This window comes from Phacochoerus africanus, chromosome 14 (assembly GCF_016906955.1).
Source record: "Phacochoerus africanus isolate WHEZ1 chromosome 14, ROS_Pafr_v1, whole genome shotgun sequence".
Classification (NCBI taxonomy): domain Eukaryota; kingdom Metazoa; phylum Chordata; class Mammalia; order Artiodactyla; family Suidae; genus Phacochoerus; species Phacochoerus africanus.
The window spans coordinates 53,827,754-53,853,320 of NC_062557.1; the positions used below are offsets into that span (position 1 = coordinate 53,827,754).

General features: G+C 45.3%; 1 protein-coding gene across 7 annotated transcripts in view; it reads right to left on the bottom strand.

Annotated features, from left to right (window-relative positions):
- Positions 1-25,567, bottom strand: part of STX8 (syntaxin 8) — a 253,567-nt gene that overhangs the window by 105,076 nt on the left and 122,924 nt on the right. For all 7 annotated transcript variants that reach the window (XR_007132019.1, XR_007132020.1, XR_007132021.1 and 4 more), the window contains exon 7: positions 315-416. Coding sequence is in view for 3 of the 7 variants with exons in the window: in XM_047759291.1 (XP_047615247.1) it covers positions 315-416 (102 nt within the window). In the remaining 4 variants the exon portion in view is untranslated. The remainder of the gene's footprint in view (positions 1-314; positions 417-25,567) is intronic.

The following is a 25,567-nucleotide window of genomic DNA, read 5'->3' on the forward strand; positions in this document are numbered from 1 at the left end:
CCGCCCATCTGCATCATGTCACACAATTTCCCCAAACTATTATGCTCTGTAAGCAAACAGGAAGGTTTACTTGTTTTAAATAAAAAAAAATAATAATAACAATGTGTAATACTTGCCCTGCACTTGAGAGCATTCATTTCATTTTAACAAGAGTCTTGGATTTTCTGGCCATTTCAGCGCTTCATCAAAAAAAAAACAAAAACCTGCCTGTATTCAGCTGAGCAACCAAATCCCTGTGGTACCATTCGACCATCGTGGGAACCTTAGCTGCCAGCGATGGGAGAGGCAGAACCGGAAGCCGGCCCCCCTCTTACCGCAGGACGTGGACTTCCTGTCCACCAGGGTCACGCGCCTGGTTTCCGTGCGGAGCTTCTCGTTGGTGTTCTCCACCAGGTTGGCAAGGTCATCAATTATCTCTAGAAAGGAAAGCAGAGAGGCGAGGTTAATACCCCCAGAATGCCTTGGCTCACATCCCCGGTGTCATCGCTGTGCTGGCCCATCCCTGTGACAGTTCTCTCGAGCCCAGTGAGTGAGAGGGCTTGAGAGAACTCATGGGGACCCTTTGAAAGCTGCAGTTCTGACCCCCTAAGGGTGGGAGGGGGAGGGAAGGGAGTACAGAAACAACCCAGCTTAACACCATTTCAGGACCCAGAGGAGAGCTGTCAAAAGTTCAGGGGAAAGAAAGCATGACCCAACACATTTATGCCCCGCCAAGGTGTCACGTGAGTATAAAGGTGACCGACAGACAGCATAGAGGACTTCAGGGACCACGCGGGTCCTTCTTAAGAAAACTCAGTGATGACATGTAGCCAACCAAGAGGTGAATAAAACAAACAAACAAACAAACAAAAGACAACCCAACACACAGAACTCTGGGCTGGGGAAGTCAAAGGCCATGGCATAAGAAATGCTGACAGTGAGAATGGATCCCATTGAAATACCGAGCTGAGAACCTACAAAGGTATGGATTACAGAAAAGCAGACAAACGTTATCAACAGGGATGCTGTGATTGGAAGCGAAGCATCGGGAAGCAGCTGGGGGAGGGGAGGAGAAAGGCGAACGAAGTTAAGGTGTCCCTTTCCTCGTCACTCGCAGCAGAGTCCTCTCGAGCTGCGGAAAAGTCAAACTTTACGACTTTATAAAGATCCGAGCTTCCACGAGTCATCTCACTTTTTGGCTACCCTTAGATCTCTCAGCAATTACTGCCTCTCCTAACGAATTCTTTATGGGAAGGCTATCTTTCTTATGCTAATCTTTTAAAAGCGGAAAGCACTTAACATGAAAATGTAATTAGACTATGATCCTAATGAAGTAAGAGCTAGCCCTCTCCCTCCTTTTGTACACACAAATCTATGAGGACTGACTCAGAAGATGTTATCCTGAGGTTAATAATGGGATCCTGGGTGACCTTTCTTTTATTTCCTGCGTTGTTTGAATGTCTTAGCATATCGAGCTAGCTCATCCTATTTTTTTTTTTTTTCAATTTTGGTTCTTTCTCCCTTCCCCCCCCCCCTTTTTTTTAGTGATTACTTCACAGTTACATTTTCCAAACGTTACCTTTTTTCTTAAAGAATGAAATAAAATAAGGAAGTCCAAGAATGTTTTCAGAATGATGTCTGAGCTGAGTTTTGAAGGCCGTGTGGGCGAGGAAGCAGGAAGAGGGCGATTCCTGCCAAAAGCATCGCCTGTGACAGGCACAGGAGAGTTGGGGGGTGGGGGAGTCTTTCTTCTAGTTCATACAGCGCTTCCTACAGCCTCTTTCTACCTAGAGACCCCTATTTGTGTATCCTAATTATCTGCTCATCTTTCTTTTACAGAAAGAGCACAACAAACACTGTTCATTTCGATGGTCTCCCATCCCTAGGAGAGTGCCTATGTGTTTGTTTTTATTTTATTTTGCTGTGTATCAGCAAGATATATACTAGAAAACAATCAATGAATGGGTGTAAAAGATAAAAAGTTCTGAGTAATTTCAAAGTGGTGAATAATTTGCTCCTTCTTAGAAAACTGAATCCAAGCCCAATTTGTCAAATATTATTTACACAACACCTGCCTAGAAAAATGTTTCATGATTATTTAACAATCGATTCCTAACTCTCTACTCTCTTGTATTCAGCCGCATAGTCTCTGCTGGGTTTCCTTTCACCGGATGTATGAGCTTTGTCTAGAGTCTCCTCTTCCTCTTAAATGTTGGTGATACCCAGAGTTTCAGATGTTTTTACTCCATTTTATATATGCATTTTAGTTTACTGATTTTTAAATTTAAAAGCCTGAACATTTTCTGTTCGGCATAGCTCTCTCAAATCCTTCACTCATATAGCCAACGGCTTAACTACGTATCTCTACCTCCTTGACATTCCTACAAACATTTGACTCTTAAGGTCTCTAAAATCTTCATCTTGCCCCAAAGGTGACTCCGCTCCCACGTTCCCTGCCTTAGCACTGTCACGCCCTGGCTTGCCCACGATGGACACCTTTGCAGTCCCACGCCTTCTCCCTTCTTCCCCTGATATCCCATCTGTCAGCAACTCTAGTTGATTCTTCCTCCCCAGCATCTTTCAATCCTACCATTTCTCTTAAACTCTGCTACTAATAACTCACAAAATTTTTCCAGTGTTTCTAAAATAATGTCCTAACTTACCTTCTTGTTTATACTCCTGAATCCCTTCAATCCATTCTCCATACTATTAGCCAGGGACATATTCTTTCATATTTCAATTAATTTAAGCAGCCATACATGACTAGTGACGATTCTACTAAACAACATAGTTCAAAAGCAATCACTTTTTTAAAAAAATAAAATCAAACACACACCCACCACCACCATACAACGACCACCAAGAGAGGTATAGCTTTAAAAAAAAATCATTATAGGAGATAAAACTGAATACTAAATATGCACAATTCACCCAAAAGAAGGCAAGAAAGGAAGCACAGAGAAACAAAGAACAGACTGGACGAAAGACCATAAATACCTAGATGGCAGACTTAAACCCAACCATATCATATTAAATATAAATGGACTAACTCCTCAATTGAAAGACAAAGAATGTCGGCCAAGATTAAAAACATACAACAAAACTACATGCTTTCACAAGAAACTAACTTCAAATAAAAAGCACAGAAGATTTTTGCATGAGAGTTGACATAACGATAGCAGTATCAGACCAGATAGATTTTAAGCCAAAGAGTATGATCAGAGATAAAACGAAAGCTTTCATCATGATGAAAGGACACGTGACAAAAATGGAAAAATCCCCATTATTTGAATATTAAGGAAACCATCCCTAAGTAACCCAGGGAACAAAAACGAAATCCCAAATTGGAAAGCAGTTGTCTATGGGGTGGGGGGTGGGGGTGGTGTGGGGTGGGTACTGACCGGAAAGGGACACAGGAGAATTCCACGATGGGAATTCCCAGGGAAATGCAAATTTAAACCATAATAAGATACTGCTTCACACCCACTATGATGCTAAAATTACAGAGTGAGGATACTAACCATAGGGAAATATTAATTAATACTGAAGGCAACTGCAGAGATATAGACCTGTTTGTCACTTCTATTCTAGTTAACCACAGTTAACCACAGCTACTCTATGACCTACAAATGTCACACCTCGGAATTTACCAAACAGGAATAAAAACATATTTCTCATAAAGACCTGTACAAAAATATACACAGCAGCCTCACTCATTAGAACTCAAACTAGAGGAGTTCCCGTCGTGGCGCAGTGGTTAACAAATCCGACTAGGAACCATGAGGTTGCGGGTTCGGTCCCTGCCCTTGCTCAGTGGGTTAAGGATCCGGCGTTGCCGTGAGCTGTGGTGTAGGTTGCAGACGCGGCTCGGATCCCGCGTTGCTGTGGTTCTGGCGTAGGCCGGTGGCTACAGCTCCGATTAGACCCCTAGCCTGGGAACTTCCATATGCCGCGGGAGCGGCCCAAGAAATAGCAAAAAGACAAAAAAAATATAAAAAAAGAACTCAAACTAGAAACCACCTAATACCCATCCACAGGAGAATGGATAAGCCAAGGGTGGTATGACAATACAGTGGAATACGGTTCAGACAGAAAAGCAAAGAGCATCTTTTAAACACAATGACCATATAAATCTCAAAAGCATTCTGTCGGCAAAATAATAATATGCAGTTCATCCTTCCATTTATATGAAGTATAAAAGGACAAACCTAACCTATTGGACAGATATTGGAAAGCAGTTGCCTCTGGGGTGGGAGTGGGATGGGTACTGATTGGAAACGGACACAGAAGAATTTTCTGGGAGGATGGAAATGTTTCAAATAGTCACAAATACATGCAGCTGTCAAAATGCATAGAAGTGAATGCTAAAGATCTCTGCACTTTGCTGTATGTAAATTATACCTCAATGAACAATGTAAATCGAAACAAGGAGAAGTTCGTGTTGTGGCTCAGGGGGTTAAGGATCTGGTGTTGCCATAAACTGCAAGGTCAAAGATGTGGTTTGGATCCGGTGTTGCTCTGGTTGTGCCATAGGCTGGCAGGTGCAGCTCAGGTTGGATCCCTAGCCTGGGAACTTCCATAGGCTGTAAGTGCAGCCATTAAAAAATAAATAAATTAAAAAAATAACAGAAAGAAAGGGAGGAAGGAAGGGAGAAAGAAAGAATAGGGACCTATTGTATGATATAGGGAACTATATGCAATGTTTTGTAATAACCTAGAATGGAAAAGAATATGTAGGTATATATAACTGAATCACTTTGCTGTATACGGGAAATACAACACTGTAAGTCAACTATACTACCATTAAAAAGTTGTTTGTTTTGAAATGTGTGTGCATGTCAGAAAAAGAAAAAAATTCAAGTTTAAAAGATCATGATGCTTCTTTGATTTTCCAGAAAGGAAGGAAGGACAGGCTGAAAGGGGTTTGGTGGTCAGGGAGACCTACATTTATGTCTGCTGGGAGGACAAAATATATGACTTAGAATAACAAAATTTTGAGCGGCAAGCTCCTTCCCTTCAGAGTGCATCCCCCAGCGGCATCTACAACCTACACCACAGCTCATGGCAATGTCGGATCCTTAACCCACTGAGCGAGGCCAGGAATTGAACCCACAACCTCATGGATGCTAGTCAGATTTGTTTCTGCTGTGCCATGACGGCAACTCCAGGATGGATAGCCTTTTACTCAACACCCACAGGGCTGGGTAACCTGGAAGCTCATGTCCCATGGCTGAGCTGGAGGGCGACCGTGGTCATTATAAGGGTCTGTATTTTGAGCTGAAAATCTGCCTGCTTTTAACATCCACCTTCTATGCTAGAACGACACAATGCCAGCGTTCTTCCTTCCACAAGACAATTCTCCTCACATAACTCCTTTGCCTTGTCTCCACCTGCAGACACCTAGCTTGGACGGTTGACAGAGCCTCGGAGGAGGTGACACCTGGCTCTTGCGACATCGCTGTGTGCTGAACCTGGATCCATCTGCTCAGGTTTGGATTAGTCAACACAAAACACGCTGAGTTTAGATATAGCAGCAGATATAAAAGCAAGTAGTTTGATGTGCCACTCCACATGGCTCTTCAGACTACCCCATGGTGACAGCTAAGCTCCCCAGAGCTGCTCAGTATGTTGTTGTCATGCAAATAATCACACTCGGGATTGCATGATATGTCTTAATGCCACACATGTAATCTAAAATTCAGACTTAATGAGCTTCTAGCACTGTAAGAAAGTGCAAAATATCCCTTGTCGGGTACGAAATAAATATGTCTGCTGTTACCTGTTAACTGGGATTCTAGATGGAGCTCTCATTAAATTTGTAAATATTTATAACTTAGAGGTAAAGAAAAAAATTGAAGCAGATTAGCTAAGCAAAAATCAGTAGTCAACGCTGAAGGGGTTAATATGTTTTGTTTTGTTTTCTTTTTAGGGCTGCACCTGTGGCATATGATAAATTCCTAGGCTAGGGGTTCAATCAGAGCTGCAGCCGCCAGCCTAGGCCACAGCCACAGCCACCCCAGATCCGAGCCACACCTGCGACCTGTGCCACAGCCTTTGGCAAGGCCTCATCCTTAATCCACTGAGTGAGGCCGGGGATTGAACCCAAATCCTCATGGATACTGGCAGGGTTCTTAAGCCGCTGAGCCACAACAGGAATTCAGAAGGGGTTAATGTTTTCATCTCAGCCTAAACACAAAGTTTTTCATCTTGATTGGTAAATCCCATCTGATTACTAGTTTATTTGTTTTGAAGGAAAAAACAAAACTATTTTTAAGTGATAAAAATGATTTAACAGCAGTTTATAAGTGAGAGGGAACAAAAGTCTAAGATTATCCACACACCCCAGGAGTCACATCCATGGACTCCTTTCTAAGATTTTGACATCAACATATATATTTTTTATGTAATTGCAATATATGAGCCTTTTGCCCCCTGTTAACGTATCATTTGTACTCTTTCATGTTGCTACAAAGTCTTTAGAGTTATAATTTCTAATGGTTACAAAATATTCATTGCATTAAATAAACATTCATTAAAAATAGCCCACTGTGGGAAGCTTAGGCTCTTTCCCTATGTCTCCATAATGAGTCAATGAATTCTTTCCTCCATTTCATCTTCCTTCGCATGTATCATTTCCTGAAGTTAACTAAATGTGTTGATGACTGCCCCATGGATGGTGCAAGATGCTGCCACATCGGTTTTTACAAGGTTGTGCTGCCACTGCTGGCTGGCTTGACAGAATTCATGCTGCCACATCGGTTTTTTACAAGGTTTGTGCTGCCACTGCTGGCTGGCTTGACAGAATTCACCCCACTGGGCAGCATGACCCTCACAGGGCAGTTCCCAAGGGTGGGGAGCCTGGGGGAATTCCCACCTTGCAGCCTGGTAGCTTCTAAGGGGGGAATTTCCCCAGCCACTGTCTATTAGGAGCAAATTAAACACAGGTTTCAGACTACAGGGCAAGAAAGCACCACTGACTTGTTCAGATTCCTGACAGTACAGCCTCCAAAGAGCAACTGCTATTTTGCTTCCCGGTAACTATTTGCATCGAGAAAGCTTATGTTTCTATCATACGTTAACTTGAGATACCAAGTGCCAATCCAACACAGAATGGGGAAAATGGACCACGTAACGTGGGACAAGAAACTGAGAGGACCAAAAGAAGAAAGATATATTTTCCAGATCAAAATAATACATCTGAATCTAATTGTGTTTAAGTTTTTCCTCTGTTCAATTACAGCTTTAGGACAGCCTATCTAAGAGCAGAAAGCATGCTGCACATTTTCAGCTAAGTTTGGTGCCTTTTTGCATTCCTAGTGGAAGCTGGCACTCCCAAAGTCATTATGTTATTATGCCTTTCCCTTATATCACTAATGATATGTGAAGACAAACACTGAAAAGACTCAAACACTCTGGAGGTCCCTTGTGGCTCAGTGGGTTAAAGACCCAGTTCTGTCACTTTTGTGGCTCAGGTTGCTGCTGTGGCGTGGGTTCGATCCCTGGCCCAGGAACTTCTGCATGCCTCAGGTGTGGCCATAAATAAATAAATAAATAAATTTAAAAACAAAAACAAGGAATAAAGACCTTTTCTTGAGGGCATTAGTTTAACTCCTGTTATTCCCCACAATGGAAACTAAACATGGAGCAGATGACAATACGCTTCTCTGCACACTAGGGAACCAGGGACAGAAAGAAGGGCAATCTGTGACTCAGCAGAGGAAGAGGAACATCTCAGCCACAGTGCCCTGTGACAGGGCAGCTGGCGGGGGGTCCCTGCACCCCCAGACAGAGCCTCTGGGAAGCACTTGAGCTTTGGAGGCCTAGGCCTACTCGCGTCTTAAGCAGGGACAGGTGGGCCAGGCTGGGCAGAAAGCACAGGCAAATTTCCTTCTTCACCCACCATTAGGCCCGTGGTCCCTCAGTCTTCCATCACTGGGGTGAAACATATAACAGAGGCCAATGTGACGGTTGAACTCTTCTCACCTTCTAACCACAGACTCACTGACCTCTGTGTGTGAAGAGGAGCAACAAGCTAATGGGATTAATAAAGAGCAAGCATTCCAGGGAAAAACCTCACTTCCACCCTAGAAAATACAATTCCTTCTAGAAAAGGAGGCACCTTGAGAAAGTGGTTTCTTTTTAAAAAACAAGATTCAAGAGGTCACAAAATTGGTATAACAGAATAGAGCCACAATGAGGAACCAACTAAGTTTTAAGAAAGAGTACTAAGAAACACTTTGTCAAAAACCACAGTGTAGGGAGCTAAAGACTGGAATCTAAATAAAAGATTTAATTAGAAAACAAACTGGAATAATCTCCTGGAAGTCACAGAAAAAGGTTAAAGAGGACGAAATATGGGAGGGAAAAAAAAAAAAGAAACAGATCTGGATAGAGATCTAGGAAAAGAGAAAAGGCAAGAGTAACCGAAGAGATAATAAATTTTCTTCTTAAACAAGAACCAGAATCTCATAATAATCAAAACTTCCAAGATCCAATCCAAAACTAGGCAGCATAAGAAGCACCAGAAAAGCTCAAGATGCAAGAGAAAAGGACAATCAGCAAATGCCAATGCTAAGATGACACAGTTGCTGGAATTAACTGACAAAGACTGTAAAGCAGCTGTAATAAAAATGCCTCAACAAGCAAAGGTGAACACTCTTGAAACAATAGACAGTTTCAGTAAACCAACCAACCAGAAAATAAAGAACCAAATGTCAATCACAAAACTGAAAAATATAAGAACTAAATTAGACACACCCACTGGATGGGCTCAGTAGCAGTACAGAAATGACAGAGGAAAGAGGCAGTGAACCGGAAGGCAGGTCAGTAGACATGATCAAATCTGAACAATTACGAGAAAAGGCAGGGGATGACCATAGCCTCAGGGATCTACAGGACAATGGCGAAAGGTTAAACATTCATGCACGTCATGAGAGTCCCAGAATGAGAGGAAAAGCGTGTGGGGCAGCAAAAATATTTGAAGAAATATGACTGAAATTTTCTTAAGTTTTGCAAAAAACATAAACCTATACCTTCAGAAGCTCAGAAAACCCCCTGAAAGATAAACACAGAGAAACCCATTCTTGGACACATCAAACCCCAACTGCTGAACACTAAAAACAAAGGAAAAAAAAAAAACAACAAACCTTGAAAATGACCTACCACAATGACATATTCCTTCCAGGGGAATAAAGATTGGAAAAGAATGTGGATTTCACACCAGAAATCATGGAGCCCAGAAGAAAGGGTAACATTTTTTAAATGCTGAAAACTGTCCACACGGAATTTTACATCCAGCAAAAATATCCTTCAGGAACAAAGGTGAAAGATATTCTCACATGAAGAAGTTAGAAGACAATTTGTCGGCAGAAGGGAAATCGCCCCAGCAGAAAATCTGGAATGTCAGAAACGAAGGAAGAGCAGAGAGAGAACTTCATCTTATTAACAAATAGAGAACAGAATCTTCTCCGATTAAGTTCTCTGTTTGAAAGCAAAACTCATGATGTCTGGTTTTCAATGCACAGAAGTATCTTACATACTTATGAGAAGGAAGGGTAAACGGGCTGGAGAGCTAAGGTTTCTATACCTCATCTGACAAGACAAAATACTGATTCTATGTAGACTGCAGAAAGTATAGGTATTGCCACCTCTAGGAACCACAAATACAATCTGTACAAAGATACATAGCAAAAAACACAGCAGAAAAATTAAAACTGGGTTACTCTACAAGTTCCTCTGTATGATCCCATTTATATGAGAGTCTCCAAAAAACAAAACCACGCTGATGGAGAACAGCTCGGCTGGTGGTCACGGAGGGCAAAAGAACAGCACGGGGTAGGTTTCTGGACCAGTGGAGCTGTTCTGTGTCCTGGGTGTGGTAGTGGTTACCCAAATCTACATGTGTGTTCAAATTCACAGCACTACACAAACACGCACACAGTCAAGTGTTCAGGGAAAAAGAACCCTAGAAGGGAATGTGCTGCAGGAAAGAGGGTGGCGCGTACCATGGCTCTGGGTTGGCAGCTGGGCTTCGGGTGCGGGAGAGACGGGAGGAACGGCGCCCTGTGTTTGAGCTGCAGGGCTGACCATGCGCCAGAGCGTGGGGAAGGGAAGGCGGCCAGACCATACCAGTGTGTTACTGAAAGATCATGCTACATAACATGCTACATACCCAAACAACTACTGCTAATATTCACTGAAAACTTGCTACATACTAAAGTTACTGCTTTTTTTGTTTGTTTTTGGCCTCGCCTACAGAAGTTCCTAAGCCAGGGCTCAAACTTGCACCATAGCAGTGACAAGGTGGGATCCTTAACTAATAGGCCACCAGGGAACTCCTAAGTTGGTGTTTTCTAATATTGAGTTGTATACAGTTAGTTATAAGGTTTAAAATATTCTCTATAATGCTCAGTATTAATGTCATTGTATTTAATTAAATATAAACCTCGATGTAGGTATATATTCTTTATGTTGACAGCTCTTTTTCATAGTTCTAAAAGTACATATTCGTATTAAAATAAAAACTAAAATTCTATTTAACAACAGTAATTTCATGCTGACAGGTGAAGCTTGTTTTGTGAAGAGTAAATTGCTACTCGAAGCAGGAATATGATGCAGGCTGATGTACAGGTCCTTTGGGTTTGTCCTGCTTTTCTCTATTCCACCGGGGAGACCTTCCTTCGTACAGTGCAGAGTGACAGCCTTTGGCCTTCTCTTGGAAGCAAATATACCATCACGTATTAAGAACACCTCCTTTTCTCATCGGCCAAGGACTACTGGGACCTAAGACAATTACAAATACAAATGGCTAGAACTGCATGACAAGCCACAATTCAGTGGGCATCCTGATACTCCACAATATTCTTTATTGTTTACATGTTATCAATAGTAAAGAGAAAAAAAATTTCCGAAGTTATTTGAAAAAAAAAAAACCAAAAGAACAAAAAAAACCCCACAGAGCTCAAAGACGACACCATCAATCCTAATTTAAAGACAATGCTGGAATTCCCACTGTGGCTCAGTGGAAGCGAATCTGACTAGTATCATGAGGACACAGGTTCGATCCCTGACCTTGCTCAGGGGGTTAAGGATCCAGCGTGGCCGTGAGCTGTGGTGTAGGTCACAGACGCAGCTTGGATTAAGCATTGCTGTGGCTCAGGTGTGGGCTGCAGCTACAGCTCCGATTCAACCCCTAGTCTGGGAACCTCCATATGCTGCAGGTGCGGCCCTAAAAAGACAAAAATAAAGACAATGCTAAATGCGTTGACATAGATCACCTTAATTTAGGCAATTAACCAACTCTACAATTGCGATAAACCTGCTGACCTCAGCAGTCTTCCTAGTCCTTCAATAAAAAGTTCACTAAAAAAAAAAAATGTAAGCCATATCAGAACGCTTGCTAAATAAGGTAATAATAAAAATACACTTGCCGTTACTTTAGAAAACTGGAATCCTGGTGATTAAGTGCTCAGCTCTGACTGAATGATTTAAAGATAATCAACAGGTTTCTTAGCACCTCTCATGGCGTAAAAAGGCTACATACCGTTTGAGTCCAATTACATGGCTTTATGGAAAAGGCATAATTATAGAGAGGATACAATGACCAGTGTGTGCCAGGAGTCTGGGAGGGAGAAGCGTGGGATGGACAGGTGAAGCGGAGGGGATTTTAGGGTGGTAAAAAAAAATCCTGTGCCACACGGTAATGGTAGATACGTGACATTAAGCATCTGTCAAAACCCGTCGCACGGGACCGCACAGAGAGCGAACCTTAATGAATGTTAATTTTAAAAGAAGTCACTTAGGAGGCTGGGGATTCCAGGAAGGAACACAGACTGGGACACGCACACCCAGCTGTGGTATAAATGTATGACGCAACCTCCCTGCAAAGGGTGGGAAGAAAAGGGGATGAGCGAAACCCTCTGGAAATGCGGGGAGTCTGTAAGACTAAAGGCAAAGGCACCTGCATGTAAGCACTGGACCCCAGGTTGATAAAGGGGTTTTCCAGGGGGTACGAGTTAAAACTCCAACGGTCTGAGTGAAGTAAGTCAAAGAGAAAGACAAATACCATATGATAGCACCTATATCTGGAATCAAATACATGGCACAAAGGAACCTTTCCACAGAAAAGAAACTCATGGACTTGCAGAATAGACATGTGGTTGCCAAGGGGGAGGGGGAGGGAGTGGGGTGGTTGGGGAGCTTGGGGTTCACAGATGCAAACTACTTGCCTTTGGGATGGACTAGCAATGCGATCCTGCTGTGTAGCCCTGGGAACTATGTGTAGTCCCTTATGATGGAGCCTGATAATGTGCAAAAAATAGAATGTGTACATGTATGTGTAACTGGGTCACCATGCTGTACAGCAGAAAAAAAAAACTGTATTGGAGAAATAACTATTAAAAAAATAATAATGAAAAAAAATTCCAACAGTGCTTATGCATGTATATGGAAGTGCATAGTTAAGAAAATGGAGGGTGGATGGTGAGAGCCGAATTCTCACTGTTGGAGTGAAATTTACAGGTAAGCAAGCAGAGGAGGCTGGGACAATCCATGGGGTCATGAAAGAGACCTGGACATGAACTTCCATCTGCCTTGAGACAAAGGCAGACATGAACTTCCATCTGCCCTGTGTGTATACTGTGGATACACGTATACACACAGGGCAGCACATATACATGCATTTCTACGCTTTGTCAGCTGAAAAGGCATGAAAAACAAAATACCCCCAGGAGCAACCAGCACATTCAGTACCCAGATCTTGGTTTTACCCCTGTCCAGTAAAAAGAACAGATGGCTGTTGGATTCAGGCAGGAAATACACAAGCTAAGCTTCAAGTATGTGGTAGGACCAGAGACCAAGGAAGTGCTTTAAAAAACAACCAAGAGCAGTGTGTGTGTGGGGGGGTTCTGTTGTGGCTTAGTGGAAACACATCTAAGATCCATGAGGACACAGGTTCAATCCCTGGCCTTGCTCAGTGGATTAAGGATCCATTGTTGCCATGAGCTGTGGTGTGGGTTGCAGATACGGCTTGGATCTGGCGTTGCTGTGGCTGTGGTGTAGGCCATTGGCTACAGCTCTGATTTGACCCCTAGCCTGGGAACCTCCCTATCTTCGGGTGGGGCCCTAAAAAGCAAAAAAAAAAAAACATCGGTGGTGCTCGGGGGGTGGGGGCATGTCAAAGGAGCATGGGGCCCACCGACAGAGCCCCCACAGCCAAGACTGGAAGCCTCTGAGCCACGAAATAAAGTAGCCAGAAGCTTATCCAAGACACCCAGCCATTTGTTTTATAAAATCATGCGTTCCTATCTGATTTACGCACTGATATAAACACTTGACTGGATGTGTCCATAAATGGGGGAGAAAGACTCCTCCCAGGAGGAATCCCATGGCTTCTGCACACAGTCCGTCTGCAAGGGGGAGGGTGGACCTCTTCCCCCCTCAGTGCAGGCTGCAGGTACCAACTTCTTTCCAAGTCACAGAGTGTGAAATAAAGGGGAGGGAGTGGCCTTACAGGGGAGAAGCCTGGCAGACACCACCCCAGCCAGGTGACCAAGGCTAATATGAAGGGTCACAGGTCATGTGGGTGGTACATCCCCTTGACACAGCAGGATGCACATGGCACTTCACCCCTGTGGGCTTCCTCCTAACAACTCGTGACTCTGGCCTTATCCTGAGGCATGTGTCACAGTCTAGCTGTGTCGTAGCTTACAAAACACCTGCCTAGCATCCCTGAGAACTGTCAACGTTATCAAAAACAAAGGGTCAGAGAAACTGTCCCGGCCAAGAGGAGGCTAAAGAGACGGGACAGTGAGATGGGACAGGGTACCCTGGATAAGACCCTGCAACAGAGAAAGGACATTGGGTAAAAACTAAGGAACTCAGGAGTTTCCTGGTGGCTCAGTGGGTTAAGGAGCTGGTGCTATCATGGCTGTGGATCAGGTCGCTGCTGTGGTGCGGTTCCAATCCCTGGCCAGGGAACTATAGCATGCTGAGGGCTTGGCCAAAAATAAAATAAAATAAAATAAAACCTAAGGAACTCTGAATAAACTAAGGACTTCACTACATAGCGATGCTGGTTCATTAAAAGTAAAACATATGAGCATATTCCACACTAATGCAAGGTGTAGGGAGACCAGGTGCAAGGATCTATGGAACCCTCGTGGATTATCGTCTCATTTTTTCTGTTAATCTTAAAACTGTCCTAGAGAATAAAGTCTTATTAAACAACAACAACAAACAGCTAACGTCATATTTAAAGAGGATACATTAAGGGAGTTCCCGTCATGGCTCAGTGGAAACGAATTCTGACTAGTATCTATGAGGATGCGGGTTCGATCCTTGGCCTTGCTTGGTGGGTTAAGGATCCAGCGATGCCATGAGCTGTGGTGCAGGTCACAGACGTGGCTTGGATCTGGCGTGGCTGTGGCTGGGGTGTAGGCCGGCAGCTGTAGCTCTGATTCGACCCCTAGCCTGGGAACCTCCACATGCCATGAGAGAGGCCCTAAAAAAGGCAAAAAAAAAAAAAAAGTACCCATTAACTGTTTTCCCCTGCAATCAGGAAGAAGGCAAAGATGCCTATTAGGCAAACAAGTCTAATCAATGTTTTCCAGGGGTGTGTGTGTGGGGGGGGAGCCAGAGCTGGAAAAGTCATACAATCTGATTTCACATCGGTTTGTATGGATAAAAGCTCCAGGGAACAGAAAAGAGTCCAGATACGGATTCTTGGCCAAAAATAAAATAAAATAAAAATAAAACCTAAGGAATTGTGAATAAACTAAGGACTTCACTACATAGCGATGCTGGTTCATTAAAAGTAAAACATATGGAGTTCCCGTCGTGGCGCAGTGGTTAACGAATCCGACTAGGAACCATGAGGTTGCGGGTTCGGTCCCTGCCCTTGCTCAGTGGGTTAACGATCCGGCGTTGCTGTGAGCTGTGGTGTAGGTTGCAGACACGGCTCGGATCCCACGTTGCTGTGGCTCTGGCGTAGGCCGGTGGCTACAGCTCTGATTCGACCCCTAGGCCTGGGAACCTCCATATTGCCGCGGGAGCGGCCCAAGAAATAGCAACAACAACAACAACAAGACAAAAAAAAAGTAAAACATATGAGCATATTCCACACTAAGGCAAGACCGCAGGCCCTGTGAGAACGTCAGCAGGCCCATTTTTGGCAAGTCCTCTTAGGATCTCTGCTCATGCACAAGAGTGAGCACGTGTTAAGGGGACACAGGAATTCTCCAAGGGGCTCCTGAGGACAGGCACTAGCCCTGGTGATTCACGGGGCAACCTCCCAAGGCAGGGGCTCCCGCAGGAGAAGCTCCAAGAGGTTAAGGGACACGTCCGACGTTACGCAGCTGCTAAGTGGCAAAGCCCGTCTGAACTGCCACCTGTCTGATTCCAGAGGATTCTTCCCAACATTCAGAAAGGAAAAGGCGGACGTCGGATCAAACGCCGAGACTGCCGCGTTTGTCTCTTTTGCTTTGTTCGAAGACGAGATCATTCAAGTTTTCCTTATAAAGACCTTCTAAACTATTGCTAATGTTTACTATTTAGTATAGTGAAACTATGAGTCCTGAGCCAAAGCCATGATCCGGTTGAGTGCTTCTTTATGCTGTATATGGACATTGCAGTGACTTAGCGCTTTTTGTACCGTCAGTGGATTTAGGTGCTGTGAAACTAAAAATGCAACCTTATTTGTAACTGTTATAAAAATGTAGTTCTTACATGTTGCGATGCTCTATGTTGTTGGTCATAATCATGATCAAATAACGTCATGGGACTTTGGTCAAGGACATAACCTCCAAGTGTGAGTCAAGGTCACTGCCAACATGTCCCCCCCTCACAAGCAACTAGAGAAAGTCCTGCACAATTTTCACACAACTCCATTTTATCACTTAAGCATCTAGACCGTCTCTCAGGAAATGCCGAGATCCAAACTATTACACTTTTGCTTCCTTTGAGAAATTGCCTACATCTCAAACCCAACAGGATCTGCCTAATTACTCTTCCCCTGGGACTCAAAAAAGGCTAACAGGAGCCCAGTCTCACATTTCCGTATCTGCCCCAGCTACTGAAAATTTAGAGCATGTCCCAACTCTTAGAACACCACAGATCACCATACTTTAATAAATTTTTAAAAATGATACAAGTACTCTGGGCAGTGGGGCGGGGTTGTAACAAAAAGAAAACATTAGGTATGGAGAGCATCTTAAACAACGAATTCTGGGTTCTTCCTCTTCGAGCACAAGAGAGACTCGCTTCTGACGAAATCCATAAAATGGCATGATTTCTACGTGAGGGCTTTACAGTCCCTGTTTCAGTCTGATTTCACATAAATAAAGAGTTTTAAAAATACGTACAACGACGGTAATGCAGTTTTAAAGCACTGTAACCACTGATTATCTCATCTGATCCTGACAATCCTGAGAGAGAGATGGGGCAACTATGAAGATGTCAAAACAGCCCCACGCGGATGACGTCCTGTGTTTAAGTCACCGCACACGACGCAGTAGGGCACAAAGACAGGTCACTGGATTTCAATGCAAAAGCTTTGCTTGGTAGCTCCTGTACCTCTTCGGTCTGGAATTTCAGGTCCATGTCGACCCTCCAGACTAAACAGAGTCTGCATTTTTCTCCATTCCATCGGACCATCGCCTAGATCTCTCCCCCACGTCCCTTTCTAGTGGAAGATGTCTGATGAAGCCCAGAGTGTGGGTCGAGACACAGGTTCAGACAGACGTGTGGTTGCGGGGGGGGGGGGGGGGAGGGGGGAGGGAGGGGGATGGACGGGGAGGGAGGGGTGGGGAGATGCAAACTATTCCACTAAGAGAGGATAAGCGAGGAGGTCCTACTGGTTAGCAGAGGGAACTCTAGCCAGTCTCTTGGGAGATCATCTAAGAAAGGGAATGTATGTATGTATGTCTGGATCACTCTGCTGTAGGGCAGAAATGGGGGCAACACTGTACGTCAATTATACCTTAATAAAAACATAAAGGGGATAAAAAGACATAGGTTCGGAGGTCTGGTACCAGGACATCAACCAGTCAGAAAGCTGCAGTCAAGCACGTGCTCCTGTTTTACAAAAATAACGTGAAGAAGAAAACATTCTCCAGCTCAGAACATTCCTCCTCTGCAGAAAAGCGACCTCCCTTTATTCCAACCAGTTTCCAACTCTAGACCTACCTGAGGTGTCCCCATTCTTAAAAGGGCGAGGAAAAGACCAAGGAGGTATCCACAGAGAGGAGAGGTCTCCTGGAGCTACGGTTCAACCCGTGGACCTTCGCTGATTATACACGCATTTTTCTATTACAGTTGATGGACAGTGTTCTGTCAATCTCTGCTGTTCAGCAAAGTGACTCAGTCGTACATCGTATGTATACACACACGCGCACACACGCATTCTTTTTCTCACGCCACCCTCTACCACGTTCCATCTGATTACACATGTACTTTAAAAATCCTGGTGTTTTACTTTCCATGTACTTTTTTGGCTGTGCCCTCAGCATGCGAAAGTCACTGGGCCAGAAGGTAAACCCATGCCACAGGTGTAACCAGCGCCACAGCAGTGACAACACCGGATCCTTAACCCGTTGAGCCACGAGGTAACTCTGCTTTCTATGAATGTGTAAACTCTCCAAGTAGAGAAGAGACATCCAAATGCAAAATACTCTATGAAGCACAGACCGGCGGAGAAATGGGAGAGAGGAGGAGGGAGGTCTCATTAGTTAAAGAACTGCTGAAAATTGAAAATGTCCCTATTTTAGCAAATGTAGCAATAGGCTGATATCCTGGGCTGAACCCTAAGCACCTCTCCTCTGCAGTGACTGTGATGCTAATTTAAGCCAGATCAGTAGAGGGCGCTGGAGGGACAAAGCTAGAGGAAAGGGCCTCTCCAGGTTGGGGTGCTGGGGTTCCTTCTCCCTCCTGTTGCTGCACTGGTCCCAGTGACGATGGATACGGACAACATCCAGGGGTGCTGGGTCCCAGCTGTGAGCTCAGAGCCTGGCCTCCAGATGTGGACACCACACCCCATCTTGCCCAAGAGTCACTCCCAAGGCCTGACCCCCACTGCGTGTCCACAGCAGCCTCCGTCTGCCTTCAGCCTCTAGAAGTCTAACTGCTCACCCAGCCCCATGGTGGCACCTTCCTCCACTGGCCTCAAGAGTAGTGTTTTCCGTGGACCAGCCTGGGCAACCCGTGGGCTCTCTCTGCCACCCAGCAGGCTGTGGAGAAGCCCACACCTTGTCCAGGGAGGTCTGAACCCCATCTGGGCAGCTCTGTGCCGGGGATGCGGGCACTGCTGAGCAAGTGGGTGTGTAGTCAAAAGAGGAGTGGTAGGTGCAAGTGTGAGATCTGAGACCCCGCGCAGCACCCCTCTTCCCTGAATCCCTCCTTAGTCAGCATCCGGAGCTCGGCTGCAAAGAGCACCTAAGAGGAGGCTGGAGGCGCATTTTCCAGAAACGGACTAGCCCAAGAGAAAAGATGGAAATACTCTGATATTTCATGATAATGAAACGGTTGGGTCCTTCTTGCACTGCCTGGAAGTGAGTCTAGCCGGTTACGCTTCAGCCAGCACAGTCTTCCCAACCAACCTTTGGTGCCTCACCTTAAATCTGAGCATTTAGAAGCAAAAGACATCTGAAAAGATTCCAACCTTCTTTTGGAGTAAAGAAACATGCACGCGCCTCCTTAGAGAGATGAGAAAAGACAATGTGTCCACAAAACTATAGTGTAAGACAGGAACCTTCAGAAAACAAGAAAGACTTCTCAGAAATGAGGACAGCAGGAATAGTTCTGATGCTTGGCTGCGGTCATGGCTACGCGAATCTATACGTGTGATACAACCATCTAGAACTAGACACACACTGTTCCAATGTCCAGCTCCTGCTTGTGATACTGTCCAGCCATCACATAGGCTGTAACCGTTGAGAGAAAACTGGGCGAAGGGGACATGTGGCCTCTGTGTTATACCTTTACAACTTCCTGTGCATCTGTAATTACTTCAAAATGAAAAGTTAAATTTTTTTTTTTTTTTTAGGATAAGATAGTGAGAGAGGAAAAGGGAATGAATTAGAAGGAAGGCAAGAGCTGAGAACATCATGGATGAACTCAAGCAAGATCAAGGAATGAAAAATGAAAGTAAAAAATTAAATGGAGGATTATTTCTTGAGGCCCAACACTGACAACAGGAATGAGAAAGAGGAGAGAAATCACGTGGAGGGAATAACACAGTAAGGCAAGACAGTTTCCCAGAATCGAAGGACACGTTTCCAGATGAAAAGTGGTCCCACATGCTCAAAGCAATGATTTGGGGAGGGAGGGGGTCACATGTGTATCGCCATGAAATTTCAGAACACTGCAGAAGATTCTAAAAGCTTTCAGACAGAGAAGAGAGGAAAGAAAACCCAGCTCGCATATAACAGACATCACAGTGGGAGACCCTTCCAAGCAACACCTAAGGCTGGAGGCTAGTGGAGGGATGCCTCCAAAGGGCTGAAAACAGGGAGCTCCCTGGTGGTGCAGCAGGTGAAGGATCTACCATTGTCACTGCAGTGGCTCAAGTTGCAGCTGTGGCTCGGGTTCAATCCCTGGCTGGGAAACTTTGACCAAAAAAATGCTGAGAGGACACCACCAACCCAGGGGCAGTCACTCTTCCAGTCAGACACGAAGGGAGGATGCAGGGCTCTTGAAGTACGAAGTCTTAGATGTTGCTTAACTCCCATGCACTCTTTCTTGGAAGTTTCTGAAGAATGAGCTCCACCAGAAAAGGGGGAAGGGGAAGAAAAAGGAAGACTTGAGATCCAGAAAACAGGGAGCACACATCACATATCAAAGGGAGGCAGAGGGCACTGCGGTCCCAGTGTGGAGGTGCACAGACCCCCCCACCCCCACCCCCCGAAACAGCACCCTGAGTGCAGTCAGCTCAGTGCAGGGCAGGGAGACAAAGGACTCTGATCAGAAGATGAAACGGGCAGGCCCCTGCTCCAAGGGGAAGGGCCGTGTCCCCCTCCGCCCCACACAGTCAAACGCTGAAGTCCTAAGCCCCATGGGGCTGGTACTGGGAGCGGAGACCTTTGGCGATGCTTAAGTCATAGGGCTGGAACCTCCTGATGAGATCAGTGCCGAATGAGAGGGGCCCCACCCAGCTCCCTGGGCCCTTCTGCCACGTGAGGACAGAAAGCCAAGTCTGCGACCCGGGGGAGGGCCTCCCGCCATCCTGATGACACCCCGATCTCAGATGTCCAGCCTCCAGAATGGTGACAAATACATTTCTGGTGCCGATAAGCCTCCCAGTCTGTGCTATTTTGTTACAGCAGCTGGAGCAGACAAAGACAGCTGCCAACAGAGTCTGTCTAGATTGAAAAGAAATTCAGAGTTCTTCCAGACACATGGGGTGGGGGGGGTGGGGTGCTGGTGGGGGTGGGGGGCCTGGAAAAGGATCAACAAAGACAAGAGCAAACTAAAAAACGAGAAAGAGGCAATTAGCGACTTTAGAGGAAAATGGTGTAATGAAATAGATTCTAGTTCCAGTGCCCACTGTGGCTCAGTCATGACCGTGACTTTACAGAGTCATAATTCCATCAGCACGGATTTGACTCAAACGTGTGAGCAACACAGGCCGGAGGTGGTGTGTATGCACAGGACTGCTGTGGGGTAAATTCACATCTTCCTCTGGAGGAAGTCAACAGAGGCTAAGACCAAAAAAACATTACGAAACAGGAGCACATTATTTTGAAATATAGATATTGTACTACAGATGCTGACACATAAACCACCGAAAGAATGAGAAACACCGCTCCTGGGGTCGAGAACTTCGAGAGGAGGCTGCTTCTCCTAAGCTTTCTAATTCTGATTTTGTAATCAACATTTATTATTTTTTTATTTTTTGTTTCCTTCCGGGCCGCACCTGTGGTGTATGGAAGTTCCTAGGTTAGGGGTCGAATCAGAGCGACAGCTGCAGGCCTACACCACAGCCACAGCAAAGAGGGATCTGCAACCTACAGCACAGCTCACGGCAATGACGGATCCTTAACCCACGGAGCAAGGCCAGGGATCGAACCCGCAACCTCAGGGTTCCTAGTCGGATTCGTTCGTGCTGAACCACAACAGGAAGTCCTCGACATTTACTATTTTGATAAAATAAATATAATTTAAAAAATTAAGCCCAAAGAAGAAGTGTACATGAATAACAGAGCAGGTGAACATGACAAACTTCCTTCCTGAAGGTCTTGGAGACGTTGCTTGGGTGATGAAGAGCCACCAAAGGGTTTTAGCAAGCCAGTGAACAGAACTGTATTTTACAAAGAAAATGATCGAGATAGAAAAAAAAAATAAAGGATAGACTGAAAGAGGGAAATTTAAAAAAGAAAAGTGCGACATTTCCAGGGGACCCCACCCTGACTGTGGCAGGAAGATCAGAGGGTCTACGGGGTGGCCACTCCAAGGATGTCTCCATCCTTTTCTATCTGATAGTTCTGACTATAAAGTAGTATGTAAAACAAGGAAGACAAGGAGTTCCCGTGGTGGTGCAGTGGTTCACGGATCTGACTAGGAACCATGAGGCTGCTGGTTCGATCCCCGGCCTCGTTCAGTGGGTTAAGGATCCGGTGTTTGCCGTGAGCTGTGGTGTAGGTCGCAGACACGGCTCGGATCCCACGTTGCTGTGGCTCTGGTGTAGGCCGGTGGCTACAGCTCTGATTTGACCCCTAGCCTGGGAATCTCCATAAGCCGCGGGAGCGGCTCAAGAAAAGGCAAAAAAAAAAAAAAAAAAAAAAAAACAAGGAAGGCAAGAGACGGTCCAGGCGACATAAATATTGTCATCTCTCTCATAGAACCTCCTCTCAATATAAATAAACACCCTGGGTTATGAATCAGGCTTTTAAGAGGTTTCACCTAGGGTGGGTTTTAACCACGTCCCCATCAGACCACCCTTGAAAGCTGACCATCAAAAGCCCTGGACCTCCGATGGAGGGGCCGAACCTTGTAAGGGATGCTGCTTGGTTACAAACCACGAAGCCACACTTACTCACACTCCTTCACTCACCAGGGTTCTGGCCAACACGTCTAGCAACAGACACTAAGGAACACCAGGTTAGCTTTATCCGCCCCCCCCCCATATTGAAATATAGTTGATTTACGACTTTGCGTTAAATTTCTGCTGTACAACAAAGGGATTCAGTTATACATGTACGTATGCGTACAATATTTTAAAAAAGAGTATATGTATAACACACACACTCTTTTGCAAAATATTCTTTTCCATTCTGGTTTATCCTGGGACAACTGAAGAGCGTTCTCGGTGCTACATCATAGGACTTTGTGGATTATCCAGGTTAGCTTTTTTTCCCTTCTTCCTTATAACAAGGCTTCAAAAAGATGGACTAGAGAAAACAGGTAGACAAGGCATCTGGATTTCAGGAGGACTCGGGACAAGAACTGAAGCCCTTCTCCTGCGGTTCATCAATCAGAAAAGGGTCCTATTTCACAAAACAGACCAAGGGGCGGGGCCGGGAAGGGGGCTCCTGGGAAGGGCCAAGAGAATCAGGGATTCGGAGAAGGAAGTAAGGACATGCCCGGAAGAAGAGTCAGAGTCATACCTACCCGGACGCACGCAGGGCCAAGCCACACGTGAGAAATCCCGGTTCCGTCCAGTGTGCCACCCCTGGTACCCTGGTTACTCGAAGCATGGTCACTGGGCCCCTGGGAGCTCGGTAGACATGCGGCATCTCAGGCCCCATCTCAGCACTAATGAATCAAAATCCGCATTTTAACAGGACCCCAGGTGATACCTGTGCCCATTTAAAGTTCGAGAAAGAAGCAGAGAGAAAAAGAGTCCTTCCGGCTCTGTGTTCCCCGTGGTTCCCCAGCGGGTGCTGGACGGGTGGCAATGTGACAACCGCCCTGTGCTAAATCTTCCCTGGGCAGCAAGGGAGGCGTGGGTATGGCGTGAGAGTGGCACAGAGGACCCGGCCACTGTGCCCCCCCCTTCTAGAAACTGCACCAACCCCGGGGAGCTCCATTATTTCTTCCGAGCTGGGTTTTGGGCTCCAGCAAGAGCACGGACCGCAGATCTCCCTTTCGAGCGGCCTCTTTTATTTAAATAAAAAACGCTCAACGTGAATTTCAGTTGCACTTAATTGAATAATTTCTCGGGGGAATGGTTCAGGGAGAGTTTAAAACGGCCTGTTTCCAAAAGCCATTACAAATTGGCATATACCGTAATGTCACCGCGCCAACCCAAACAGTGCACTTCAATGCCCCTGGGGCCGCCTTCGCTCCAGATGTGCTCGGAACTCCGAGGAACAGAGCAAAAGCCATATTTACACGAAGCAGTATCTTGAATATCCTTTTCCAATTATCTGCAATGAGATAATAGATCCCTAACTGGAACCACTGGGTTGGGGGTGGGTGGGAGGTGGGTCGAGGAATCAGGTCTGGGGGTTCTCTCTAGTGAACGCTTTTATTGGTAAAAACAGAGCAAGTCTGTACATGCGGCAAAGGCAGTCTCCTTTGCCGCATTTAATCTGGACATCTACAGACCGGGACACTGTCCCGTGATCCCCCTTTTTTAACGAGCTGAGTTGTAAAAGACTGATCTTGTCGTTTCCTATGAAATGTAAATTGGGGCTGGGGGAGAAAGAGTGAAGAGAAGCCAAAAATTGCTTTGGCCAGAGAACAGACCCAAGCAGTGGGTGTGCAGGTGTTCTTCCCATGGCCACCCCCCACCCCAAACACCTGCAGTTCTGTTCAGGCTCGCATGACTGGCACAGACTCTGAACTTCCCTATTGTTTCTGACCAGTGAGGGTCATACCAGCCCTGCCAGGTAAGCCATCATTGCCTATTACTGATTTGCTAACCCTGTTCCAATTCCAGTCTATGAAGAAGGAGTCATCTTTTTATTCTCCAGTTTAAGCCTGGGTAAACAAAAGTTAAGAACGCCTTGCTAGGACCGCAGTTGCCACCCTTGCGCTGATGCAATAAATGTCACCTTGGAATTCAGGTGTAAGTCAAGGGCGTATTTTTGCACGAACCAGTACACTGTCCAGCCACGGCGGGGCTCTGGCCCCCATACGTCATAAAACACTGTTACGTGCCATGCAATCATGGTAAGCTTCGTTTCCGAAGTTGTCTATTTTTACAGATGTTACAGAGAAGCCATTTGAAAATTATGCATAAATGCAGCTGTTCTTGGCTGTTCGCAAGATACACTTGCAAACCCTGTTCCCTAAAATGTTCAAAATTGGAGAGGGCTTTCTAAATATAAATTAATTACCAAATTCCATGTGTTGACAAGCAAACACGCGAATGTTTATGCTTCGACTTGACAAGGGAAATTTAGGCATGTTACCCAGAAACCTCTAAAGGAAACAAAATCCATGTATGGCATTGACTTCATTACAGAGTTTTTTTCCTACAATGTTTAAAAATATTTTTGTCATGAGATGCAACAGGCAGAGAGAAAAGCAACTGTCTTACTCGCACAGTTGAACCAGCAGTTTCAAAGCAGAAACTGTACCATCTCCACGTGCTTGCCCACCTCGGTATTATGACATGATACCAGCCAACTTTGTACTCATCTCAACTGATCCACTCAACCAGGCAACTGACAAACTATATGCCAGCCACTGTAACGTGCAAACGTCAACACTTGAGCTAGGATGACTTGCTAGCCTATTTCTTTCAGTAACTACTGCGAAGTCCTTAATGGCAACCTAACTGAGTTTCAAAGAAAATAAATACATAACTTTATCACATCGACAAGGACCATTTCCCCCAATAAATCTCCGCCTAAGGCTTCTGCTCTTGGGATGCTTACCATCTATCACTTCTGAAAGGACCACAAGAAAGGGCTTGGTGGGAACACCCAGATGTGAACTTTTCCCTCTGACCTGCACCAGCCATGAAGGATGATGCTCCCTCGTCCTGCGGATTAACCTCTGAAGTTGGGCCCCTTCCTCCAGGACAAAGGCCTCCTCGCTTGGGAGTTACTTAGAACTTGCCCAAGCACCTTGCAAAGAGCCTTATTTTTCATACTGTGTGTGGATCTGAAAAAAGCATTTGTTCCACTATAAAGACCCTGAAACCCCTGCTTCTAAGATGAATATTCTCTTAACCCTAAGACAAGTTGAAGCCAGAGCTTTAAGAGCAAACAGTTCTACCTTATTCACCACAAAGCTCCCAAGGAACCCCAGTTGGTGCAGTTCTCAGAAGCAGTTCATCTGTTTCCCAACTGCACATCAGAAAATTCCAACATTACAGAGTTCCGGATAATCCATGTTAAAACAACACACAGACAATCATCGAGTTCTCGCCGGGTTTCCTTTCTGTCGGGAGAGGAGGAATTTCAGCCAGGACCGTAATTTAGGCTAATAACCTACAAATCAGGGTGCACAAGATGATTCACTAGCATGTAGCAAGGGGAGCTCCCACTGTGGTGCAGCAGGTTAAGGATCCTGAGTTGTCCCTGCTGTGGTGAAGGTTCGATCCCTGGCCTGGCCTTGTGGGTTAAGGACACAGTGTTGCCACAGCTGTGGGGAGGTCGAAGGTGTGGCTCAGATTCAGTTGCTGGTCCCCAGGCATGTAGAAAGG